Source organism: Salmo trutta, chromosome 17 (assembly GCF_901001165.1).
Source record: "Salmo trutta chromosome 17, fSalTru1.1, whole genome shotgun sequence".
Taxonomy (NCBI): Eukaryota; Metazoa; Chordata; class Actinopteri; order Salmoniformes; family Salmonidae; genus Salmo; species Salmo trutta.
Window position 1 is genome coordinate 39,592,002 of NC_042973.1, and position 25,622 is coordinate 39,617,623.

Sequence of the window (25,622 nt, forward strand, 5' to 3'; positions counted from 1 at the left end):
CATTGTCTTCCATGTTGTTCTAATGTTAGTTGTTAATGTTCTTAGCTCCATCGTTTGAAAACAGACACATGAAAAGATTGCACCTCTTCATTGTGTACCCGTTGTTCCTCTTTACTGCATTTAACTATATATCGCAAGTAAAAGCCTTGGGTGGCGTGTTGATACAATTCCAAATCTGGAAGGTTAAAACCACCCTCAGATGAATACTTTGCTTTAGGAGTTTTATTTGTCTTATGGCCGAGTACACGTTTTTTAAGAACGTCTTCGGTGGGGTAATTCTACCTGTAAGGCTTATGGGGAGATTGTTCCATTTAATTAGAACTGCTTTCATGTTGTTGAGTAATGGGATAAAGTTATTTGTCGTCACTTATTAAGCATCCTAAGTACATTATATGTTTTGTGGTCCACTTAAAGCAGGGTTTGTCAACTAGGTTTGGCATCGGGCCAAATTTTTATTGAGCTAATAGTCGTCGGGCCAGAACATAATTAGTATATAATATTAGCACAAATAATTGGCCAACACTACAAATTGAACAATATGTTTAACACATCCAATTAGTAGGCTACATAATAAATTCAGTGACAATAACATAATTTCAATCTGATTACGCTCATAAAATCCCCATGTCTCCGTAAAGATGGTGCCGAAGAGGATGGCTGACGTTTTACATGCTCCAATTGTGCTATTTTGTTAGTTTATTGTGTTGTTTGTAACTTATTTGTTTACTTATTTTGTACAAAATGTTGCTGCTACCGTCTCTTATAACCGAAAATAACTTCTGGACATCAGAAAGCGATTACTCACCACGAACTGGAAGAAGCTTATTCCTTTAACGAGTCTGACGAGAAGGATATACTGCTCTCCCGGGAACAGGCCCAATTCCCTGTCATTAGCGCGAAGAAAAGACAGAGCAAAATAGGATGCAGATCGGGCTGCCTTCTGAGAATCCGTAGGCGAGCAAGTAAAATCCCACGTCCATCTGTCCTACTTGCTAACATGCAATAAATAAAATTGATGACATACGATTAAGATTATCCTCCCAACGGGACATTAAGAACTGTAATATCTTATGTTTCACCGAGTCGTGGCTGAACGACGGCACGGATAATATAGAGCTGGAGGGATTTTCAATGCACCGACAGAACAGAGAAGCTACGTCTTAAGACGATGGGTGGGGGTGTGTGTCTTTTTGTCAAATAAGTCAAATCGAGAAGTGCCTGCGCATCAAATTCACACCAATGTCACGTGACATCCACAAGATCGTGTCTGAGGGGAAATGCAACTTTTCCCATTGAGTAAGTCACTTGTTGGCCTATATGACTATATTTAGTAAATACTAACATTATTGTGAGTGCTTATGCATGGATATTTAGGTCTCAAGCGGACAGTATTTTCTGTTTGTTCTGTTGTTAAAGGAGCAGACCATCCCGATACAGACACCACATTTTTCTTCTTTAAAATTATTGTTTTATGTAGGATGCTACATTTTTGGCCAGTCGCAATAGTAGGTAGGCCTTACAAATACAAACATCCCACTTCTATTAGGTCACATATAATTATTTTTTGTAAAAGATGCTGTTAAGCCTCATAAATGGCTGAGGTAGGCTAAGTTATTTTATATAGGCCTAGGCTCTGAAGAAATATTCTCCAATTAAGCCCTCTTGTTTTTTGTAAAGTCAAATTAAAATGAATATTATTGGTGAAATGAATTACTCGACTGGTGTAGGTTTTCTCCATCTGTTGCTGTGCAACACTTGCATAACAAGTTACATATATTTTCAGCACCAGTTGGTGTTGACCTCCGATTGACTGCGGTGTGGTTGCAGCTTTACATTTCACCACCACAAAATAGTTTGCTGCCTGCTTCATTAGTTGACTGTGTCCTGCATTCTCTCTCCTCATGAATGAAGTTAAAATGTTACTTTTGCATTATTTAGGTAGGGTAACTTCCTTCTTAGGACATAGCATTTGGGAGTTTTTGCATCTCGGGTCCGAGATTTTTTTATTATATACAGTACCAGTCAGAAATGTGGATACACCTACTCATTCCGAGGTTGTTTATTTATCTTGACAATTGTCAACATTGTAGAATAATAGTGAAGACATCAAAACTATGAAATAATACATATGGAATCCTGTAGTAACCAATTTGTTTTTAACATATCAAAATGTATTTTATATTCGATCTATCTATTTGACCAAGAAGAAGAGTGATGGAGTGTTGCATCAGATGATCTGGCCTCCACAATCACCCGACATCAACCCAATTGAGATGGTTTGGGATGAGTTGGATCGCAGAGTGAAGGAAAAGCAGCCAACAAGTGCTCAGCATACTCCTTCAAGACGGTTGGAAAAGCATTCCAGGTGAAGCTGGTTGAGAGAATGCCAAGAGTGTGCAAAGCTGTCATCAAGGCAAAGGGTGGCTACTTTGAAGAATCTAAAATATATTTTCATTTGTTTAACACTTTTTTGATTGCTACATGATTCAATGTGTTATTTCATAGATGTAATGTCTTCACTATTATTCTACAATGCATAAAATAGTAAAAAGAAAAGCCTTGAATGAGTAGGTGTCCAAATATACACTGCTCAAAAAAATTAAGGGAACACTAAAATAACACATCCTAGATCTGAATGAATGAAATAATCTTATTAAATACTTTTTTCTTTACATAGTTGAATGTGCTGACAACAAAATCACACAAAAATAATCAATGGAAATCCAATTTATCAACCCATGGAAGTCTGGATTTGGAGTCACACTCAAAATGAAAGTGGAAAACCACACTACAGGCTGATCCAACTTTGATGTAATGTCCTTAAAACAAGTCAAAATGAGGCTCAGTAGTGTGTGTGGCCTCCACGTGCCTGTATGACCTCCCTACAATGCCTGGGCATGCTCCTGATGAGGTGGCGGATGGTCTCCTGAGGGATCTCCTCCCAGACCTGGACTAAAGCATCCGCCAACTCCCGGACAGTCTGTGGTGAAACGTGGCGTTGGTGGATGGAGCAAGACATGATGTCCCAGATGTGCTCAATTGGATTCAGGTCTGGGGAACGGGCGGGCCAGTCCATAGCATCAATGCCTTCCTCTTGCAGGAACTGCTGACACACTCCAGCCACATGAGGTCTAGCATTGTCTTGCATTAGGAGGAACCCAGGGCTAACCGCACCAGCATATGGTCTCACAAGGGGTCTGAGGATCTCATCTCGGTACCTAATGGCAGTCAGGCTACCTCTGGCGAGCACATGGAGGGCTGTGCAGCCCCCCAAAGAAATGCCACCCCACACCATGACTGACCCACCGCCAAAACGGTCATGCTGGAGGATGTTGCAGGCAGCAGAACGTTCTCCACGGCGTCTCCAGACTCTGTCACGTCTGTCACATGTGCTCAGTGTGAACCTGCTTTCATCTGTGAAGAGCACAGGGCGCCAGTGGCGAATTTGCCAATCTTGGTGTTCTCTGGCAAATGCCAAACGTCCTACACGGTGTTGGGCTGTAAGCACAACCCCCACCTGTGGACGTCGGGCCCTCATACCACCCTCATGGAGTCTGTTTCTGACTGTTTGAGCAGACACATGCACATTTGTGGCCTGCTGGAGGTCATTTATCAGGGCTCTGGCAGTGCTCCTCCTGCTCCTCCTCGCACGGAGGTAGCGGTCCTGCTGCTGGGTTGTTGCCCTCCTACGGCCTCCTCCACGTCTCCTGATGTACTGGCCTGTCTCTTGGTAGCGCCTCCATGCTCTGGACACTACGCTGACAAACACAGCAAACCTTCTTGCCACAGCTCGCATTGATGTGCCATCCTGGATGAGCTGCACTACCTGAGCCACTTGTGTGGGTTGTAGACTCCGTCTCATGCTACCACTAGAGTGAAAGCACCGCCAGCATTCAAAAGTGACCAAAACATCAGCCAGGAAGCACAGGAACTGAGAAGTGGTCTGTGGTCACCACCTGCAAAACCACTCCTTTATTGGGGGTGTCTTGCTAATTGCCTATAATTTCCACCTGTTGTCTATTCCATTTGCACAACAGCATGTGAAATTTATTGTCAATCAGTGTTGCTTCCTAAGTGGACAGTTTGATTTCACAGAAGTGTGATTGACTTGGAGTTACATTGTGTTGTTTAAGTGTTCCCTTTATTTTTTTGAGCAGTATATATATATATATATATATATATATATATATATATATATATATATATATATATATATATATATATATATATATATATATTCATAATTAATTTGGGGGGCCAAATAATATTGCTGGTTGGCAAGATTGGCCCGCTGGCCGCCAGTTGGTGAACCCTGACTTAAAGGATTGCTGTAGATCATGAGTAATTCTGTTTCATATTGCCATAATTTCAGTTTTTTTCCACGTTATTTTAATATCCTGAGATTTTAGAGTACTCCGAAAATATTTTTAACAAGGGTTAAGTTTTCCATCTAGGTCAGGTAAAAGGAGATCGTCTGCAAATAAGTTTAGTTGACCAATACCTGTTACGTTTGGGTCCTGTCTAATTAGTTCTGCAAGCGGTTCAGGAGGGGGGAGAGGACATCGCTGATAATGTATTTGTGTATATTTTTGATTTAGGACATTTATATAATATTTTTATGAAATGTATTATTTCAGCTGGAAAGTTGAACGCGTTCAAAGTTTTGAATAGCAAAGGCCATTCTTGAAGGTCAATAAAGGCATCAACAGCCATTATGGGATAATCAACGAGGGGCCATGCGTTCTATGGAAAATAATGAACTAGGTGGAAGGTGTATTCCACGACACGCTAGCGAGAGCCCCGGTAGAAATGTGTTCAACATCCTCTGAAGTAGCTAGCAAGTTTACTAGCCAGCTACAGTAGGTGCCATGGTAACCAAACAAACAGACTTGCTAGTTTTACCTAACCAAACCATCAGTACTAGCTTGCCATTATGAAAATCGAATTCAACAATGCCAATAATGTTTTCAATTTGACTTTTGCTTTCAAAAGCAGCACAAACATAGAACATGTAAGAATGAACTATAGCCATTAAATTCTACCTTGCAAATATACCATGCGTTATTTAAGCAATAAGGCCTGAGGGGGCCTTATTGCTATTATAAACTGGTTACCAATGTCCTCAGAGCAGTAAAAAATTATATTTTGTCATACCTGTGGTATATGGTCTGATATACCATGGCTGTCAGCCAATCAGCATTCAGGGCTCAAACCACCCAGATTATAAAGATAAATAACGCACACTCTAGAATGCCCTTCAAGCCAATCAGAAACAACTATTCAACAATGCCATGGTATAAGGATAAATTGACATCTTGTTTTTAACATATTGTATTATACTGAAACATGTTCTTGTATTTGTTTGTAAGTGTCCATGTTAAATAAACCCCGTTTGATTAATATTTATCAAGTCTGGTAAGACTTTTGCCATTCTGCTGCTTATGAGTTTTGCTATTTTATTGTCGTAATACATTACATTTATGGGTTTGTAATATCTGCAGAGGACTCTACAAATTTTTCTGGTTTTAATATAATTGAAATAACAGTTCGATACATGGAACTTGGAATTCCTAAATTGAGTGACGCGTGTTGTCATTTGAGTAAATAAGGGCGGTACTTTGTCCCAGAATATCAAATAAAATTATATAAGAAAGCCATCGATCCCTGGTGCTTTTCTCTGGGTGAAGATTTTTAAAAGTGTAACATTTCTTTTTGGGTGATTTCCATTTTTAGCCTGGTGTATATCTCAATAACAGTCTAAAGAACTTCTCTTTTCCTTTCCCTCATCTACACTGAACTGGGGAAAGGCCCTGAAGGGACCCACCATGTTGCTTTCACTTACACCGACACTACAAAACATTAAGGACAACTGCTGTTTCCATGACACAGACTAACCAGGTGAATACAGGTGAAAGCTAAAACCCCTTAGTGATGTCACTTGTTAAATCTACTTCAAATCAGTGTAGATGAAGACAAGTTAAAGATGGATTTTTAAGCCTCGAGACAACTGAGACATGGATTGTCAACAGTATGTTGTGCCACTCAGAGGATAAATGGATAAAACAAAAGATTTAAGTGCCTTTTAATGGGGTATGGTGGTGGTGGTAGCAGTAGTAGGTGCCAGGCAAACGCTTTCGCCACCTTATAAAGTCCATGCCCTGAGGCTATTCTGAGAGGGGTAGTGCTATGAGGAAGACCTTAGTGAGGACGTTACCCGTGCCATGTCCACCAGGAAGTTCTCAAAGAGCTTCCAGATGTGGTGGCTGGTGTAGATCTCCTTCATCTCCACCTCCGTGTCCACGTAGCAGTGGTTCACAAAGTTCACGTAGGCCGTCTTCACCTGGGGAGAGAGGGCCAATAGAAACCATGCATTCAGATGATTGACAGGTGTGAAAGATTACACTGAGGTGAATGAATGCTAGGCTATATCAAGGCTGGCTGTTCTGGTATCAAATGTTATGCATCTGTATGCAAACAATGGGTGCATGCCAATTGTCTATAATGGAATACTATCTTGCTTTACTTTCCCTCATCTGCACTGATGCAAAACAGCTGAACAGATTAATTCCAGTACGCATTTACCAAGCGTCATGACACCCTTACCTATCCTCTGTACCCTCAGATTAGTGCAGATGAAGTTGAATACAAGGGTAGAAAATCACATTAGACTACTGAATCACACCCCAGCACCAAATGACAAAGCCTCTCAATATGACCCCATCCCTTCCCCTGTACCTCAGGGATGCAGTCTTCGTGGGTGACCACTTTGACGATGTCGTCGAGGGGCAGCAGGGAGTTACATTTCAGCTCGGTGTAGACGTTCTTGCCCTCGGTGCAGACGGCGAGGAGCTCTACCAGGGTGTTGTGGTAGGCCAGGGCGCCGTCCTCGTCCCTACGCTCCAGCTCGCAGCACATCATCTGGAACAGCACCGGGAAGGAGGAGCGGTCATTGTAGAACACCAGCACGTCTTCGCCACCGTTCACCAGCTGGGGGTGGGATGGACAGAAAAGCAGACAGACGAGTGGAGGTTAGACAGGGAATACCTTATCACTAGTGGGGATAACCAATATTGATAATTCAATATGATATTAAAATGAGCAAGACAAAGTGTGATAGTGGTTAATTCTTCCAGTTAAACTAAACTGAGACTCAACATGCAATGACTTCCTGTAACACCCTCAACCAAGATTCCAACCAACGTCTATGGGCAAATAAATAAATTCATCTCTCGTGTTTCAAACATCTCTAGCAAGCCCTGGCAAGTTTGGAGATAGTGGTACTGGAAACCATGATATTGTGGTGTCTCCACAGCCTTACAAAGAGAGCATCATCATCATCCCTCGCCCACCTCGGTCATGACCTTGTCCTGGCACTTTTTCACGTACTTCCCGTCGGCCTTGACGATGGTCAGGAGGAACTTGAGGTACTGGACGTGTCGGCCGTGCGTCTCAATGCAGTGGACAAAATGGTGGACCACGCGGTCGCTGATCTCATTGCACAGGTGGAAGTTGTTCATGAAGATGTGGCGCATGGTCTCAGCCTCCAGGAGCTGGAGAGAGGGAGAAGATGTGCACAGTGATTCACATTCATTGACATACGGATATCCAGTAATGGAACGCATTTATTGAGTTGAAAAATAGTAAGAAGTGAACGAACATGTACAGTACCAGTCAAAAGTTTGGACACACCTACTCATTCAAGGGTTTTTCTTTATTTTAACTATTTTCTACATTGTAGAATAATAGTGAAGACATCTAAACTATGAAATAACACATATGGAATCATGTAGTAACCAAAAAGTGTTAAACAAATGAAAATATATTTTATATTTGAGATCCTTCAAAAAGCCACCCTTTGCCTTGATAGCTTTGCACACTCTTGGCATTCTCTCAATCAGCTTCACCTGGAATGCTTTTCCAACAGTCTTGAAGGAGTTTTCACATATGCGGAGCACTTGTTGGCTACTTTTCCTTCACTCTGCGTTCCAACTCATCCCAAACCTTCTCAATTTGGTTGAGGTGAGGTGATTGTGGAGGCCAGGTCATCTGATGCAGCACTCCATCACTCTCCTTCTTGGTCAAATAGCCTGTAGGTGTGTTGTGTCATTGTCCTTTTGAAAAACAAATGATCGTCCCACTAAGCCCAAACCAGATGGGATGGCGTGTCACTGCAGAATGCTGTGGTAGCCATTCTGGCTAAGTTTTCCTTGAATTCTGAATAAATCACACACAGTGTCACCAGCAAAGCACCCCCACACCATCACACCTCCTCCTCCATGCTTCACGGTGGGAACCACACATGTGGAGATCATCCGTTCACCTACTTTGCGTCTCACAGACACAGCTGTTGGAACCAAAAATCTCAAATTTGGACTCATCAGACCAACGGACAGATTTCCACCGGTCTAATGTCCATTGCTCGTGTTTCTTGGCCCAAGCAAGTGTCTTCTTCTTATTGGTGTCCTTTGGTAGTGGTTTCTTTGCAGCAATTGAACCATGAAGGCCTGATTCATGCAGTCTCCTCTGAACAGTTGATGTTGAGATGTGTCACCTCTGTGAAGCATTTATTTGGATTGCAATTTCTGAGGCTGGACACTAATGAACTCATCCTCTGCAGCAGAGGTAACTCTGGGTCTTCCTTTCCTGTGGCGGTCCTCATGAGAGACAGTTTCATCATAGCGCTTGATGGTTTTTGCGACTGCACTTGAAGAAACATTCAAAGTTCTTGAAATTTTCCGGATTGACTGACCTTCATGTCTTAAAGTAATGATGGACTGTCATTTCTCTTTGCTTATTTGAGCTGTTCTTGCCATAATATGGACTTGGTCTTTTATCAAATAGGGCTATCTTCTGTATACCCCCTACCTTGTCACAACACAACTGATTGGCTCAAACGCATTCAGAAGGAAAGTTTTAACAAGGCACACCATTTAATTGAAATGCATTCCAGGTGACTACCTCATGAAGCTGGTTGAGAGAATACCAAGAGTGTGCAAAGCTGTCATCAAGGCAAAGGGTGGCTCCTTTGAAGAATCTCAAATATAAAATATATTTTGATTTGTTTAACATAACAATTTTTGGTTACAACATGATTCCATATATGTTATTTCATAGTTTTGATGTCTTCACTATTATTCTACAATGTAGATAATAGTCAAAATAAAGAAAAATCCTCGAATTAGTAGGTGTGTCCAAACGTTTGACTGGTACTGTATGTCCCGTGTATGTGTTTGTGAGTGTGTGTCCATGCATGCATACAGTGTGTGCGTGTGTGTGTGTGTGTGTGTGCACGCACAGTGGGCGTGAATGAATGCGTGCATGCATGTTTGTGTGAGCGTACCCCTGGTGTAAGGAACAGGTTGAGGTATTTGTGGAGCAGAGCCTGGTTCTGACTGTTCCCTCTACAGAAGTACTGCAGGAAAACATGGGCCAGGGTCATGATCTCATTCATCTTCGCATCACTCTGGGGACACAGACAGACAGGAGTCACAACACATTTTCACAATTGCATCACCACAAAATCAATCCCTACAGATGGTCCAACAAAGCTACCAGGGCGGCGTTTATATATCTAGTCAAGCTTTATTCAGGTAAAGTCTGGTTATTGAGCATAACAATATCCATGTAAGGCTTTGAGGGGCCTCATCTGAAGCATTTATTTTAAACCCAAATGGACTGGGTGCCTATGTGTGTTTGACACTTACTGTAATTACTGAAATCTCTAAACGTGATGACGTGCTCACCTTCTCATAAGGTATCTGGAGCAGGTCCAGCACCACAGAGTGAGCCCCCATGTTCTTCAGCAGCCTCTGCTGCTGCACACAACTCTTCTTACTGGGGTAACACAGCTTACTGAGCCGCAGCAGGATCTACAGACCACACATACACACAGATCAGACAAACATACAGCACATTCAGAAAGTATTCAGACCCCTTTTTCCACTTAATCACATTACAGCCTTATTCTAAAATGGATGGAATTGTTTTTTTCCCCCTCTCATCAATCTACAAACAATACCCCATAATGACAAAGCAAAAACAGTTTTTTAGAAGAAAAAAAAATACAAATGAAATATCACATTTGCATAAGTATTCAGACCTTGTACTCAATACTTTGTTGAAGCACCTTTAGCAGCAATTACAGCCTCGAGTCTTCTTGGGTATGACGCTACAAACTTGGCACACCTGTATTTGGGGAGTTTCTCACATTCTTCTCTGCAGATCCTCTCAAGCTCTGTCAGGTTGGATGGGGAGCGTCGCTGCACAGCTATTTTCAGGACTCTCCGGAGATGTTCGATCAAGTCCGGGCTCTGGCTGGGCCACTCAAGGACATTCAGAGACTTGTCCCGAAGCCACTCCTGCATTGTCTTGGCCGTGTGCTTAGGGTTGTTGTCCTGTTGGAAGGTGAACCTTCTCCCCAGTCTGAGGTCCTGAACGCTCTGGAGCACGTTTTCGTCAAGGATCTCTCTGTACTTTTCTCTGTTCATCTTTACCTCGATCCTGACTAGACTCCCAGTCCCTACAGCTGAAAAACATCCCCACAGCATGATTCTGCCACCACCATGCTTCACCGTAGGGATGGTACCATGTTTCCTCCAGAAGTGACGCTTGGCATTCAGGCCAAAGAGTTCAATGTTGGTTTCATCAGACCAGAGAATCTTGTTTCTCATGGTCTGAGAGTCCTTTAGGTGCCTTTTACTGAGGAGTGGCTTCTTTCTGGCCACTCTACCATAAAGGCCTGATTGGTGGAGTGCTGCAGAGATGATTGTCCTTCTGGAAGGTTCTCCCATCTCCACAGAGGAACTCTAGAGCTCTGTCAGAGTGACCATCGGGTTCTCAGTCACCTCCCTGACCCAAGGCCCTTCTCAACCGGTTGCTCAGTTTGGCTGGGCGGCCAGTTCTCGGAGTCTTGGTGGTCCAAACTTCTTCCATTTAAGAATGATGGAGGCCACTGTGTTCTGGAAGGACCATATACTGCAGACATTTTTGGTACCCTTTCCCAGATCTGTGCATCGACACAATCCTGTCTCTGCGGACAGTCCCTTGGACCTCATGGCTTGTTTTTGCGCAAACATGCACTGTCAACTGTGGGACCTGATATAGACAGGTGTGTGCCTTTCCAAATCATGTCCAATCAATTGAGTTTACCACAGGTGGACTCCAATCAAGTTGTAGAAACATCTCAAGGATAATCAATGGAAACAGGATGCACCTGAGCTCAATTGAGTCTCATAGCAAAGGGTCTGAATACTTATGTAAATGTTTTTTTATTTTTAATACATTTGCAAAACAGTTTTCCCCTTGTCATTATGGGGTATTGTGTGTAGATGCATTTTAGAATAAGGCTGTAACGTAACAAAAGTTGGAAAAAGTCAAGGGGTCTGAATACTTTCTGAATGGATTGTACATGCATTTAATGGCTACATAGAAATAAGTCTAAACAACACTTTTTCAGCGGCTTTAATTTAATGTTACTTAAGCGCATTCAATTCAATGTTATTGTATCCCCTCTGGAGCATTTAAGAAAGGCAAGGCAGGTTACAAGGCAGGCAAGTCCAGCTCATGTTGACCACACATTGGCCAGTGATGTGAGGTCTGTAAATTGTTAGTGTGCAATCAATAACCCCAGCGTCATGATGTATTTTCACTGACTAATTGATTACGCTGCCAATATCACACACACTATAAGGGGACAGAATGGCAGGCCACCTCTTTGACGATGTTGTAGTTGTTGGCTTTGTTGCTGTCTATATGGGGCTTCACATCCCCATCCTGTACTGGACTCAGGATGCCCGCCTCCTGTCATTCACACACAACACAAAAATATTTGGAAGTTAGGATTCAGCCCTCCCTTAGCCATTAATCCTCTACGCTGTGTGGCCTATAGGGGGCATACTATACGATAGTGTACTGAAGAATACTGTAGCATACTGTAAAGTATAGTGTTGTACCTCCATGGTCTGCTCCTTGACCTGGCTGTCTCCTATGTCCTCATTGCCGTAGCCTCCACTCTTCTCCACCCACAGTTCAGATTTCTCCACCGCCAGCCTGAGCTGGTCCAGGTTGGTCTTGATCTGCTTGTAGTTCTCCACATCCTGCTCCGACACCAGCAACTGCACCTGCAGGAGACCACAGGAACACACAGTGAAATCAGACTCACACATAAAAACAGATCAGGAGCACACTCACGAACCACCAACTGTGCCTTTACCTGTTTGAAGGCCTGTAGGACCTCGGCTCTCTGGCTGAAGTGTTTGAACATGAGCTGCAGTGAGCCGGACACCAGCGGGGTGTAGTCCTGCATGATGAGATGGATCAGAACCCTCAGGAAGGTCCTGCCTCCCTCATCATCCAGCTCCACAGCACTACACTCTGAACTAGAAGCACCAGACACAGGGGTAGAGAGAGAAATTGTTACAGGCACGGCACGACGCACTGAATTGGAAGCACCAGACACAGGGTTAAAATAAAATAGTATTTTTCACGTGACGAATACAACGGGTGTAGATTTAACGTGAAATGATTGCTTACGAGCCCTTACATTTACGTCATTTAGCAGACGTTCTTAATCAGAGCGACATACAAATTGGTGCATTCACCTTATGATATCCAGTGGAACAACCACTTTACAATAGTGGGGGGGGGGGGGGTAGAAGGATTACTTTATCCTATCCCAGGTATTCCTTAAAGAGGTGGGGTTTCAGGTGTCTCCGGAAGGTAGTGATTGACTCCGCTGTCCTGGCGTCGTGAGGGAGCTTGTTCCACCATTGGGGTGCCAGAGCAGCGAACAGTTTTGACTGGGCTGAGCGGGAACTGTGCTTCCGCAGAGGTAGGGGGGCCAGCAGGCCAGAGGTGGATGAACGCAGTGCCCTTGTTTGGGTGTAGGGACTGATCAGAGCCTGAAGGTACGGAGGTGCCGTTCCCCTCACAGCTCCGTAGGCAAGCACCATGGTCTTGTAGCGGATGCGAGCTTCAACTGGAAGCCAGTGGAGTGTGCGGAGGAGCGGGGTGACGTGAGAGAACTTGAGAAGGTTGAACACCAGACGGGCTGCGGCGTTCTGGATGAGTTGTAGGTGTTTAATGGCACAGGCAGGGAGCCCAGCCAACAGTGAGTTGGCTCCCAATGAAGCAGAGTAAAAAAAAAAAAAATGTCATAATAAAATTTGGAATAGAAACAGGGGTATGAGGTAATTTAGGTATATATTTACATGAAGGCAGGGTAAATTTACACTTAGATTGGAGTCATTAATAAAACTCGTTTTTCAACTACTCCACAAATTTCTTGTTAAAAACTATAGTTTTGGCAAGTCGGTTAGGACATCTACTTTGTGCATGACACATTTAAGAATGTGAAATGTCAGAATAATAGTAGAGAGAATGATTTATTTCAGCTTTAATTACTTTCATCACATTCCCAGTGGGTCAGAAGTTTACATACACTCAATTAGTATTTGGTAGCATTGCTTTTAAATTGTTTAACTTGGGTCAAACGTTTCAGGTAGCCTTCCACAAGCTTCCCACAATACGTTGGGTGAATTTTGGCCCATTCCTCCTGACAGAGCTGGTGTAACAGTCAGGTTTGTAGGCCTCCTTGCTCGCACACACTTTTTCAGTTCTTCCCACACATTTTCTATAGGATTCAGGTCAGGGCTTTGTGATAGCCATTCCAATACCTTGACTTTGTTGTCCTTAAGCCATTTTGCCACAACTTTGGAAGTATGCTCGGGGTCATGGTCCATTTGGAAGACCCATTTGCGACCAAGCTTTAACTTCCTGACTGATGTCTTGAGATGTTGCTTCAACATATCCACATAATTCTCCTACCTCATGGTGCCATCTATTTGGTGAAGTACACCAGGCCCTCCTGCAGCAAAGCACCCCCACAACATGATGCTGCCACCCCCGTGATTCACGGTTGGGATGGTGTTCTTCGGCTTGCAAGCCTCCCCCTTTTTCCTCCAAACATAACAATGGTAATAATGGCCAAACAGTTCTTTTTTTGTTTCATCAGACCAGAGGACATTTCTCCAAAAAGTATGATCTTTGTCCCCATGTACAGACGCAAACCGTAGTCTGGCTTTTTTATGCCGGTTTTGGAGCAGTGGCTTCTTCCTTGCTGAGCGGCCTTTCAGGTTATGTCAATATATGACTTGTTTTACTGTGGATATAGATAATTTTGTACCCGTTTCCTCCAGCATCTTCATAAGCTCCTTTGCTGTTGTTCTGGGATTGATTTGCACTTTTCGCACCAAAGTACGTTCATCTCTAAGAGACAGAACGCGTCTCCTTCCTGAGCGGTATGCCGGCTGCGTGGTTCCATGGTGTTTATACTTGCGTACTATTGTTTGTACAGATGAACGTGGTACCTTCAGGCATTTGGAAATTGCTCCCAAGGATGAATCAGACTTGTGGAGGTCTACAATGTTTTGGCTGATTTCTTTTGATTTTCCCATGTCAAGCAGAGGCACTGAGTTTGAAGGTAGGCCTTGAAATACATCCACAGGTACACCTCCAATTGACTCAAATTATGTCAATTAGCCTATCAGAACCTTCTAAAGCCATGACATAATTTTCTGGAATTTTCCAAGCTGTTTAAAGGCACAGTCAACTTAGTGTATGTAAACTTCTGACCCACTAGAATTGTGATAGTGAACTATAAGTGAAAACATATGTCTGTAAACAATTGTTGGAAAAATTACTTGTTTCATGCACAAAGTAGATGTCCTAACCGTCTTGCCAAAACTATAGTTTGTTAACAAGAAATTTGTAGAGTGGTTGAAAAACGAGTTTTAATGACTCCAACCTAAGTGTATGTAAACTTCTGACTTCAACTGTCTGTGTGTGGGTTTTGTGTGAGGGTGTAGTGAGTGTGTTTATAGTCAGTGCAAGAGGTCCTGTATGGCAGGGAGCTCAGCCCCAGTGAAGTACTGGGCTGTCCACACTGCCCTCTGTAGCGCTTTGCGGTTGAGGATCGTGCATTTGTTTATACCAAGTGGTGATAAAGCCAGTAAAGATGCTTTCAGTGTTGCATCTGTAGACCTTTTTGAGGATCCAAGGGCCCATAACCTCCTGAGAGGGAAGAGGGGATGTCGTCCCCTCTTCACGACTCTGCAGGTGTGAGTGGACTATGTTAAGTCCTTAGTGATGTGGACACCATGGAATTTGAAGCTCTCGAACAGCCCCGTTGATGTGGATGGGGGTGTGCTCTCCCCTCTTTCTCCTGTAGTGCACGATCAGCTCCTTGGTCTTTCTGACATTGAGGGAGAGATTGTTGTCCCGGCACCACACGGGCCAAATCTCTGGCCTTCTCCCTGTAGGCAGTCTCATCACCGTCAGTGATCAGGCCTACCACCGCCATGTTGTCAGTAAACTTGATGTTATTGGAGTCGTGCGTGGCCATGCAGTCATGGTTGAACAGGGAGTACACACACCCCTGAGGGGCCCCCGTGTTGAGGGTCAGCGTGGCAGAGGTGCTGTTGCCTACCCTCACCACCGGTGGGCCGTCCCGTCAGGAAGTCCAGGATCCAGTTGCAGAGGGAAGGGTTCAGTCCCAGGGTCTCCAGTTTGGTGATGAGCTTGGAGGGGAATATGGTGTTGAACACTGACCTGAAGTCTATGAACAGCATTCTCACTAGTTATTTCCCCTCCTGTCCAGGTGGGAGAGGGCAGTGTGAAGTGCAATTGAGATTGCGTCATCTGTGGACGGTATGTGAATTGGAGTGAGTCCAGGGTGCCTGAGATGATGTTACTGATGTGTGTTATGAGAAGCCTTCCAAAGCACTTCATAATTACAGATGTGAGTGCAACAAGGCAATAGTCATTTAGGCAGGCTACCTTGGAGTTCTTGTTACAGACACAACACAATGTTCTGAACTGGAGGCACACACAGGGTTTTAGACAGACACGGGGACACACAGACATATAGGCACACACACACACCACTTTTCTCTGAGCTAAAACCATAGTGCATCCTTTTTCTCACACACACACAAACGTAACACATGTATGTAGACCAACAGACAGATACAGGCATACACAGTTGATTTACCTTCCAGCAAACATTGTCTCTGCTTTGGCTGCAATCTCGTCAATGTCTGGATCTGAAACTGTGCAAAATATTGTGAATCACTGAACCCAGTAATAGAAAGCCCAATTACAGAAAGTAATTAGTGGCTGTGACAGCACAACGCAAACAATTGATTACAACAGCAATCAACAAACCAGCAGGATTCCCCTCAGATATTAACTGAAACACTCAAGATTCCCTCAGCCTGGTCCTCATTCGAGCATAGGAGTTGGCAAGACAGTACAAATAGATCTGGGACCAGCCCAAGATGTCCCTATGTAATGGTAGAGCTTTACCTGACATGGAGGGAAATTCAGACAATGACATAGAGCTGTCCGGTAGATTACTGTCCCCAAACTCTTTCTTATAGATGGACAGCAGGTAGGTGATCCTATAGTCCAGTCGCACACTCAGAATAAACTGATGGGAGAACAAAATGGAAGCAGATAAAAGGATCACAATGTTAAATACCTTAAATGTACACAAAGTTAAAATAGTGAAATCAGAGACCTTAAACAGTGTTTACCAACATGATATACATCAGGGGTAGATAGGCAACTAGATTCAGGCAACTAGATTCAGGCGCGGGACGATTTTTGTCGAAGCGGATGGTCGGGAGCAGGAACAAAATTATAATACATTTGTACACTGCAAATTGACCACAACTAAGCCCAATAACAAATTGCATTTGAAAATAATTTCATACTTTGATTGTATTGAGTCACAATCACGTCTCTTTTTTGTATTCGTGGGAATACTTGGGAACAGACTTCTTAAATTAAACTCATTTTCAGCTGAATTCCTGGATATTTTTTTTTCTAAAAACTTTGGTGGGCAAAATAAAAATAAATCACTTGTGGGACGGTTTAGGTTCGCCTGTTGCCGACCCAAGGTACACACCGTCCAACCAAATGCTTACTTGCAGGTTCCTTCTCAACAATGCAACAACAATAAGAAATAACACAAGTACAATGTAAATGGTCCGGTAGAATAGAAAACATTTTAGCACCTTTTTTCTAATAAAGGAATGCACAATTTATAGTACAATATTGTACCAAAAGTATACAATCAATCACTTCCCCTCAAGAATTTAAAACGCATTGGAGACCGGTATAGAGAATTTGACCACAGTCAGCCTCAAGCTACAACTTTACAACAGTTACGGGTAACTGGCCCTCCAGACCACATGGTGGAGCTCCACTCACCTGTAAAATCTCGATGATTTTGAGCTTGGTGTCCATGACCATGACATCCTCGTTGTCTGTCAGACAGAGTGGTTGTTTTCTGTCCTGAAGGGACGGGGGCGTGTTCGGGAGGTGGTGAGGCTGGACGTGCCCTCGACTCAGCACCATCTGAGTCATCATCTCTCCCACACCGTGGATGGTACGAAACACGTTGTTCCCTGGAAGGCAGAGAGACCATGGAGGTGTTCATTGGGCACCAAACATAAGGAAACAGACTGAAAAAGAGAGGGACTCTACATGGCAACATTTTCTGTTGTGTGTCCTAATGAACACGATCCAGGACATACAACAGTAGGTTTAACAATGAGATGGGGATCAGAAAACGTCTCTTAAAGTTGTTTCTGATTGTGATCTGGACACTGTCATCTACAGTGAACAAAAATATTAACGCAACAGTGTTGGTCCCCTGTTTCATGAGCTGAAAAAAAATACATTAAATTAAATTTAAAAAATCACAGATATTTTCCAAACTCACAAAAAGCTTATGTCGCTCAACATCTGGGTCCTGAGAAGTATTTCTTTCTGTGATAAAGCCCTTTTGTGGAGGAAAACTCATTATAATTGCCTGGGCCTGGTTGTCAAGTGAGTGGACGTATGCCCTCCAAGGCCCACCCATGGTTGCTCCCCTGCCCAGTCATGTGAAATCCATAGATTAGGACCTAATGAATTTATTTAAATTGACTGATGTCCTTCTATGAACTATAACTCAGTAAAATCTTTGAAATTGTTGCATATATATTTTTGTTTTGTATACTCATAACATATCTACTCATGTTCCATTTCATCTACCTATCTATATTGCATTATTCAATATGAAATGTGCATGCTTAATAAACAAATAAATCGTTTTGTAATGAAATGTTTTAACCCGTTATTTAATGAATGAATTCTCTGTGTGACTGACCTGCCTCGGGGCTCTTGCTGAGCTCGGCCATGTCGGTAAGCGGGTGCTGGACAAAGTCCAGGATGGCCAGCAGGGTGCGTGTGAGACGCAGCAGCTCACTGAAGCTGTAGAAGCCAAAATAAACCAGGTTACGGGCCAGGTGCACCACCTACAAGACAGGAGAGGGACGTGGATTTCCCCCCACAGAGGCCAGAGTTAGACACAACTTGAACATCAGAAAGTAATCATGTCTATTACCATCTTTGGTCACCACTGGGTGGGGTGGGAGAACGACTGTTCTTAGAGTTGTATTATTGTGTCTTTGCGAAAATACAACAAAAAGAAAGTGAGCATGTCTACATCCATAGTTTGGATTACAACCAATCACACGCACCCTGCTGGCCTTCCACACAAATCATTGTGTACTTTATTTTACCTCCAGAGTCAGTTCATTCTTCTCTTCGTCTCCAAAGGGAAAGGGCTGGCTGACCACGTCTTTGAGGTATTCCTCTACAAACTCCATGGTGGGGGCAAACTTCCTCTTCATCTCCTCTCTGGAGGTGTCAGTGAACTCATACTCATACCTTGGGCGACAGTTATAGAGTATAGTTACGGTATAGAAACTCCAGTCTGTACATGAGAAACGAATTAACAGAGAAATGAAGTTGTTTAAAACTGTGAAAGAGACCTTCAGCCTAGAACATCTGACTTACATGATTCTGTAGAGAAAATAAAGTGCTGTCGCTACCTAGATGCATTAAAGAAATGTAGCAAATCGAAGATGCAATCCACCTGCAATGATTCTCCATCCAGAGGTCATTTTCTTTCAGGTGGTGTGCCAGTTACAGATCCGTTATTGCCAGATCCACAGATCCCAAAGCCACACATCAACGCCCCCCCCCAACACACACACACTCACTCGTGGATGGTGATCTTGGAGGGGATCTCGGTCCAGAGGCGGGCGTAGCGCACGGCCACCACTGCCTCCTGGGGCTCGCGGTCCACGTGCATGTGCAGCATGAGGCGGCAGAAGGAGGCGCGCAGGTTGTAGGGCAGGCAGTCGTCAAACATGCAGCGCAGGATCAGGTCCACGGGCAGCTGGCTGGACACCTGGTTGATGGCCAGGTACTGGCGGTCCAGACACATCTTGGCAAACAGGTTGAGCTGGTATCTGGAAGGTGGATGGGGAAGATGGAGAGGAAATACATGGAGAAGAGGTGTCATAGAAATGTAGAAGAAATAGCGCCTGCACACTCAAAGCCCCAGAGAAATATGCCATGCTGTAGTATAAGGATCATCAGCTAGATTCAGCAGTGGGCCTATTTTTTCTGGAGCGGATTGTCAGGTGGCCGGAACATAAATCACAAATAATTTGTAGACTGCAAATTGACCACAAAAAGCCGAAACAGATATAATATTTGACTAAAACAATCCTTTCAAACCTTGCTTACATTTGTTTACGATCACATCACTCTGTTATGCGTGGGAATACTTTGGAACAGATTTCCAAAATTATAAAATCACTAGGAGCTGATTTGCTTGTCCAACAATGAAAACATTTTTATTTGCTCAGAGAACGTGGGAGGCCGAATAAATGAACCCCGGGACAAATACAGCCTGCCAGTTGGTGAACCCTGACAGTAAACGTGTCAATCAATGGAAAGAAAAAAGTGGGATTCATTATTTATTCACAAAGTAGGAGCTGAAAACACACACCCAAATGGTTGACAAGGTGTAGATTAAAGGACCATGAATACTTGATACATAAATAAATTGGGGAGAACCAATGTTTCGGCACTCAGTGTCTAATATAGATTCCCAGAACGCCCTGCTGCAGTAGCTGTCTAGTACCTGTAGTAGGTGATGACGTCGTTGTCCAGCTTGTGGTTGCCCTTGGCGTCCTGGGCCAGGTGGCGGATGGACTTGCCGTGTGGCTCCTTGTGGCTGTCAATCCAGTAGAGCCACACCTCCTCGTCCTCCTCGGTGTCCTCCTGCAGCATGGACGACTGCAGGGTAGTCTCCATGCTGGGGATGAGCCTGGGGGGAAAGGGGTGGAAGATGGCCAGAGGAGAAGAGCATTCGGATACATAGTGCCTACTAGTATACTTTAGTATATTTGAACTGTGTACAATTCTTCATACACCAGCTAACTGATATTCATCCAAGCTGTATTTTTTATATAGATGTACCAGCATGATGGAATGTGAATTAGTGTATAACAGAGTCATGCCCAACATCAGCGCTGCCCCATTGCACGGTAAAAAGACAGGTAACAGTTCCCAATCTGAGAAGCTGATTCTGAACGGACTTTACCTGCACTACAGTGTTAGGTAGAGAGCACAGGATGTGTGCGTGACTCACTTGGTCTGGATGAGGATTTCAGCGTTGGCGGGGTTCAGAATGAATTTACAGATGAGCTCCTGTGTCACTGGGATGGCCGTCTTATTGGACACGCACAGGTCTGACAGGTAGTCCAGAAACCTGATAGGAAGACAGAGGACAACTAAACTTAATCTGCTGAAACACTATGAACCCAGTAGTGGCTTTAAAAAAATCTCACAACCATAGGCAACACAAACATACAGTATTAGGCTTTTATTTTTTTGCACATTGTGCGTTATAGCCCCAGTTTGTATATCTAACCCAAACATTGGGATCATTGTGGATCAAATGTGGGTTTGTGTCATATGCACGTTATAATGTGTGTTATGTATAGTACATCCCTCCTCTGCCCTGACCTGGGCTCTCGGTTGCGACGCAGCAGATTGACGAAGGTCTCGATCTCCTTGGCTGTGATGTGTTTCTCCAGCAGCTTGCGGTTGTTGTGGAGCAGGGCAGTGATGGTGTCCTCCGCCAGGATCTCATAACCGATCTGAGACTGCATGATGGAGAACTTCTTGGCTATGTACTCCTGGAGGGCAGAATGAGACCAGTTAATCCCAATCGATACCGTCAGAGGAAAACATACGTTCTAGTGGGATAGCAGAGTGAAGAACATAGCAATGGAACTGCTAGAATGGGAAAGCCCCTCAGACCACAACAATTTGACTTCACTCTCATGGGTATCCTCTAAATGACAGACATGGTATTCTATTTCTACATTAACCAAAACACAACAATGGATTTTCATCTCTCACATTCATGTGACTGCATTAACTAATGATGAGATGTGAGATGTGCTAAAACAAATCCATATACTAGTATGGTGCTATAGTCACTGAACGTATTGACCAAGTAAGGTAGGTTTTGAGGACAACTACAGTAGGGAGGACTACTAGCCTGGTTCTTGCGGTAGTCCTGTTGGGAGTGGCGCAGCACCCGGTAGCACAGCCGCAGCATGTACTTAAAGGGAGCGTAGCGCTGGTCCCCCAAGTCCTCCAGCTTCAGCATGGGACCCTCCCCCTGGTCTGTGAACGGGGCCTTCAGAATACCAAAAATCTGGAGACAGACATTTCAGAGGATACAAGATTATGACATGATAACTTTCTAATGCCAAAGCAAACACACTTCAAAAGGAGATGTTGTTGATGTTGTCCGCATCCTTCCGAATCCTGATAATGACCACTGCCAGCATCATTAGCGCTAACAATGCTATTAGCGTGGCCTTTGGCATAATGGACTGGAGTTATTGCTCCCTTGAATTACTGCTATCAGATGGACCGCCTACTCCCTGCACTCTAATCCCCATAAGTCACAGTGTAATGACCATGAGGGAAGAGACAGTGAAATTCACCTTCCTCTAGCTATGCGTGCCAGTCTGCTTCTGCGCTAGCCTACATGTCTGTGACGTCAAAAGAAATCTGCAGTTGTTGTTCAATTTAACAGCTGCTGATGATGTAAATCTGAAACGGTCGATGAAGAAAAAGTGATAAAGGTCTGCATGCATCGCTGTCATCATTACCCAATATATTTGTTAAGACAATGACACACGACACAGGAACTGGCCAAAGCAGAAGCAAGACCAAAGCTAGAGGATACATGTTTAGGTGATATTCTGTGAGTGAGTGAGTGAGTGAGTGAGTGAGTGAGTGAGTGAGTGAGTGAGTGAGTGAGTGAGTGAGTGAGTGAGTGAGAGTATAACTGAGCTGACCTGGGCTAGAATGTTCTGTTCCCTCATTAGTTTCTGCCGCTCTCTGTTCGGGTTGGAGATGACCACAGACAGTACGTCCTGTCCGTTGTTGGGGACCTCGCACACAAAGAAGATCAGGTCCTCCAACAGCTTGGTCACAAACCTGGGAAACATGGGCCCGCAAAAGAGCATTGGTACACTTGCTTCAGCAGTCTGAAAGTATGTTTTATGGTAGTAGGAGAAGAACATTGGTGGATCTGACAGTAGTACACAGAACACGTTGTCTGTCAGAGAGCCACGGTTGTTGCAGACATAGAGCAGCCACAGGGAATGAGGAAATGAATAAACCTGATTGGTTTGTTAAGAATACTTTGTAATCCAAAGACACAGCGTAAGTAACCCTTTTGGATGTGTCACTAGGGGGCATACTGTCCCTCCTAAACTGACTGTAGGCCTATCACATGTTGTGTTGTCCTCAGGAGCTATTTTCAATTACATTGCTCTGTCTAAAAACGTTACTAGCAGTCAAATCCTTGCTTTCTCCTTCCGCATTTTCTTCACTCTCAGATTCTTTCACTCTCAGATTCTGCTCCGTCTGAAAGAAAGAAAGGAGACGATCCAAAGTCCCTTCCCTCCGACCTCCAATGCGCTTTAAGGCGATTGGCAGAAACAATAAAAGAGGAAGCGAGGATTTGACGGCTAGAAACTTTTTCAGACACAGCCAGTCTTGGTTGTGTCAGCAGGACTGTACTGAGCCCTATATAGGATGCCGCACATTCAATCATGGGTGTCCCAGAAGGCTACAATGTGGAGCCTAACTTTTCTCCGAACCAGCACCTGCAGTATAACTCGGCTGGGGAAGACAGTGGCAGGCTTCGCGGAAGAGCGTTTTTCAAGCTGTCTACCACAGTTGAGTTATAGGTGCCGGTTTGGAGAAAAGTTAGGTTTCTTTACAGATATTCACACATTATACAATCCGGATGGACAGACAAGGAGATACGGATTATAGATATGCCTTCAGTGAGAGGATTTTCGGAAACAAGTAGCCCCTAAAAAAAATGTAGCCAGTTATTTACCAGGCTCCGCGTTGTAGCCTTCTATGACACCCATGTGCGGAAGCACAGCGTCCTATATAGGGCTAGACTGTTCTGTACCTCCTATCGTTCTGAACAGACTCCTATATAGGGCTAGACTGTTCTGTACCTCCTATCGTTCTGAACAGACTCCTATATAGGGCTAGACTGTTCTGTACCTCCTATCGTTCTGAACAGAGTCCTATATAGGGCTAGACTGTTCTGTACCTCCTATCGTTCTGAACAGAGTCCTATATAGGGCTAGACTGTTCTGTACCTCCTATCGTTCTGAGCAGAGTCCTATATAGGGCTAGACTGTTCTGTACCTCCTATCGTTCTGAACAGACTCCTATATAGGGCTAGACTGTTCTGTACCTCCTATCGTTCTGAACAGACTCCTATATAGGGCTAGACTGTTCTGTACCTCCTATCGTTCTGAACAGAGTCCTATATAGGGCTAGACTGTTCTGTACCTCCTATCGTTCTGAACAGAGTCCTATATAGGGCTAGACTGTTCTGTACCTCCTATCGTTCTGAACAGAGTCCTATATAAGGCTAGACTGTTCTGTACCTCCTATAGTTCTGAACAGAGTCCTATATAGGGCTAGACTGTTCTGTACCTCCTATCGTTCTGAACAGAGTCCTATATAGGGCTAGACTGTTCTGTACCTCCTATCGTTCTGAACAGAGTCCTATATAGGGCTAGACTGTTCTGTACCTCCTATCGTTCTGAACAGAGTCCTATATAGGGCTAGACTGTTCTGTACCTCCTATCGTTCTGAACAGAGTCCTATATAAGGCTAGACTGTTCTGTACCTCCTATCGTTCTGAACAGAGTCCTATATAGGGCTAGACTGTTCTGTACCTCCTATCGTTCTGAACAGAGTCCTATATAGGGCTAGACTGTTCTGTACCTCCTATCGTTCTGAACAGAGTCCTATATAGGGCTAGACTGTTCTGTACCTCCTATCGTTCTGAACAGAGTCCTATATAAGGCTAGACTGTTCTGTACCTCCTATCGTTCTGAGCAGACTCCTATATAGGGCTAGACTGTTCTGTACCTCCTATCATTCTGAACAGAGTCCTATATAGGGCTAGACTGTTCTGTACCTCCTATCGTTCTGAACAGACTCCTATATAGGGCTAGACTGTTCTGTACCTCCTATCGTTCTGAACAGAGTCCTATATAAGGCTAGACTGTTCTGTACCTCCTATCGTTCTGAACAGAGTCCTATATAGGGCTAGACTGTTCTGTACCTCCTATCGTTCTGAGCAGACTCCTATATAGGGCTAGACTATTCTGTACCTCCTATCGTTCTGAACAGACTCCTATATAGGGCTAGACTGTTCTGTACCTCCTATCGTTCTGAGCAGAGTCCTATATAGGGCTAGACTGTTCTGTACCTCCTATCGTTCTGAGCAATGTTGCCACACTGCAGCTGTCTCACGGTCAACTCCAGGACCTTGTTGGCATCGTTAGCAAAGTCAAGGTCTCGGACCTCAGACAGGGGCACAGAGACAATTGCAAATGCCTCCTTGTCCTCCTTCGTACGACACGTGCCAATCTGTGGGTAGAGGGCATTCATTATCAGCCTATAGACTCAACCACAATCCTTCCAAACTCCACAACAAACACTATTTCTAATAGTAACTTACAATGGGGAAAGGTTGGGGGGGGTTTGTGACTACATTGTGATAAGTGAGCTTTGATGCACAAAAAAGCAACAATCGCAGAACTGAAACAGCAGGGGGGGGGTAATGTGGGACCTTGAGCATGACGGGACGCTCCTCCTCAGTGTCGATGGGAAAGTTGGTGCTAGTCACCCAGGTGTTGGTACACAGGTGCCTCAGCCGTACGTACGAGTTCCTGTCGGGAAAGCAAAATAGCGTTTAAAGTTTATTAGGCTGTAACTGAAATCTCTTCCAAGAGTCCTTTAAAAGTGTTTCAAGAGTTTCAGGGGACAGTCTGACCTGGGCACCAGACAGTCAGCCCTCTGCAGCGTGGTGGCGTCCAGCTCAAACAGAGAGGCGATGTCGTTGCCATGGGGCACAGACACCAGGGTGTAGGCGATCTTCTCTGCAGCCTGACGCTTCCTCTGGGAGTACACTGTATCCGTCTCCGTCTGCAGACAGACAGACAGATAGCACAGCACAGACACACACAAGGAGGTGGATACCAAAGTTCTTACAACTAGCATTCTCAATGCTAATATCAACAAGCCTGTGCCACAGATCCATAAACAATGGCAGCTCACGTAATAACAATGAGACAGTGCATGAGGTTTGG

At 44.1% G+C, this 25,622-nt stretch overlaps 1 protein-coding gene across 4 annotated transcripts in view; it reads right to left on the reverse strand.

Annotated features, from left to right (window-relative positions):
* The window catches only part of LOC115152168 (inositol 1,4,5-trisphosphate receptor type 2), a 166,753-nt gene that overhangs the window by 108,675 nt on the left and 32,456 nt on the right, over window positions 1-25,622 (reverse strand). For 3 of the 4 annotated variants that reach the window (XM_029696739.1, XM_029696737.1, XM_029696740.1), the window contains exons 11-32: window positions 25,307-25,458; window positions 25,103-25,202; window positions 24,740-24,900; window positions 22,284-22,425; window positions 21,473-21,631; window positions 20,932-21,104; window positions 20,555-20,674; window positions 20,045-20,230; window positions 19,113-19,364; window positions 18,630-18,777; window positions 18,215-18,362; window positions 17,272-17,468; window positions 16,363-16,486; window positions 16,049-16,106; window positions 12,212-12,377; window positions 11,952-12,119; window positions 11,710-11,799; window positions 9,744-9,869; window positions 9,341-9,463; window positions 7,350-7,550; window positions 6,736-6,987; window positions 6,215-6,340 (exon numbers count right to left, since the gene is read on the reverse strand). In XM_029696739.1, the coding sequence (XP_029552599.1) occupies window positions 6,215-6,340; window positions 6,736-6,987; window positions 7,350-7,550; window positions 9,341-9,463; window positions 9,744-9,869; window positions 11,710-11,799; window positions 11,952-12,119; window positions 12,212-12,377; window positions 16,049-16,106; window positions 16,363-16,486; window positions 17,272-17,468; window positions 18,215-18,362; window positions 18,630-18,777; window positions 19,113-19,364; window positions 20,045-20,230; window positions 20,555-20,674; window positions 20,932-21,104; window positions 21,473-21,631; window positions 22,284-22,425; window positions 24,740-24,900; window positions 25,103-25,202; window positions 25,307-25,458 (3,372 nt within the window). Of the gene's footprint in view, window positions 1-6,214; window positions 6,341-6,735; window positions 6,988-7,349; window positions 7,551-9,340; window positions 9,464-9,743; window positions 9,870-11,709; window positions 11,800-11,951; window positions 12,120-12,211; window positions 12,378-16,048; window positions 16,107-16,362; window positions 16,487-17,271; window positions 17,469-18,214; window positions 18,363-18,629; window positions 18,778-19,112; window positions 19,365-20,044; window positions 20,231-20,554; window positions 20,675-20,931; window positions 21,105-21,472; window positions 21,632-22,283; window positions 22,426-23,612; window positions 23,888-24,739; window positions 24,901-25,102; window positions 25,203-25,306; window positions 25,459-25,622 lie in introns of those variants that run through there. The other variant, XM_029696741.1, reaches the window with a different exon arrangement.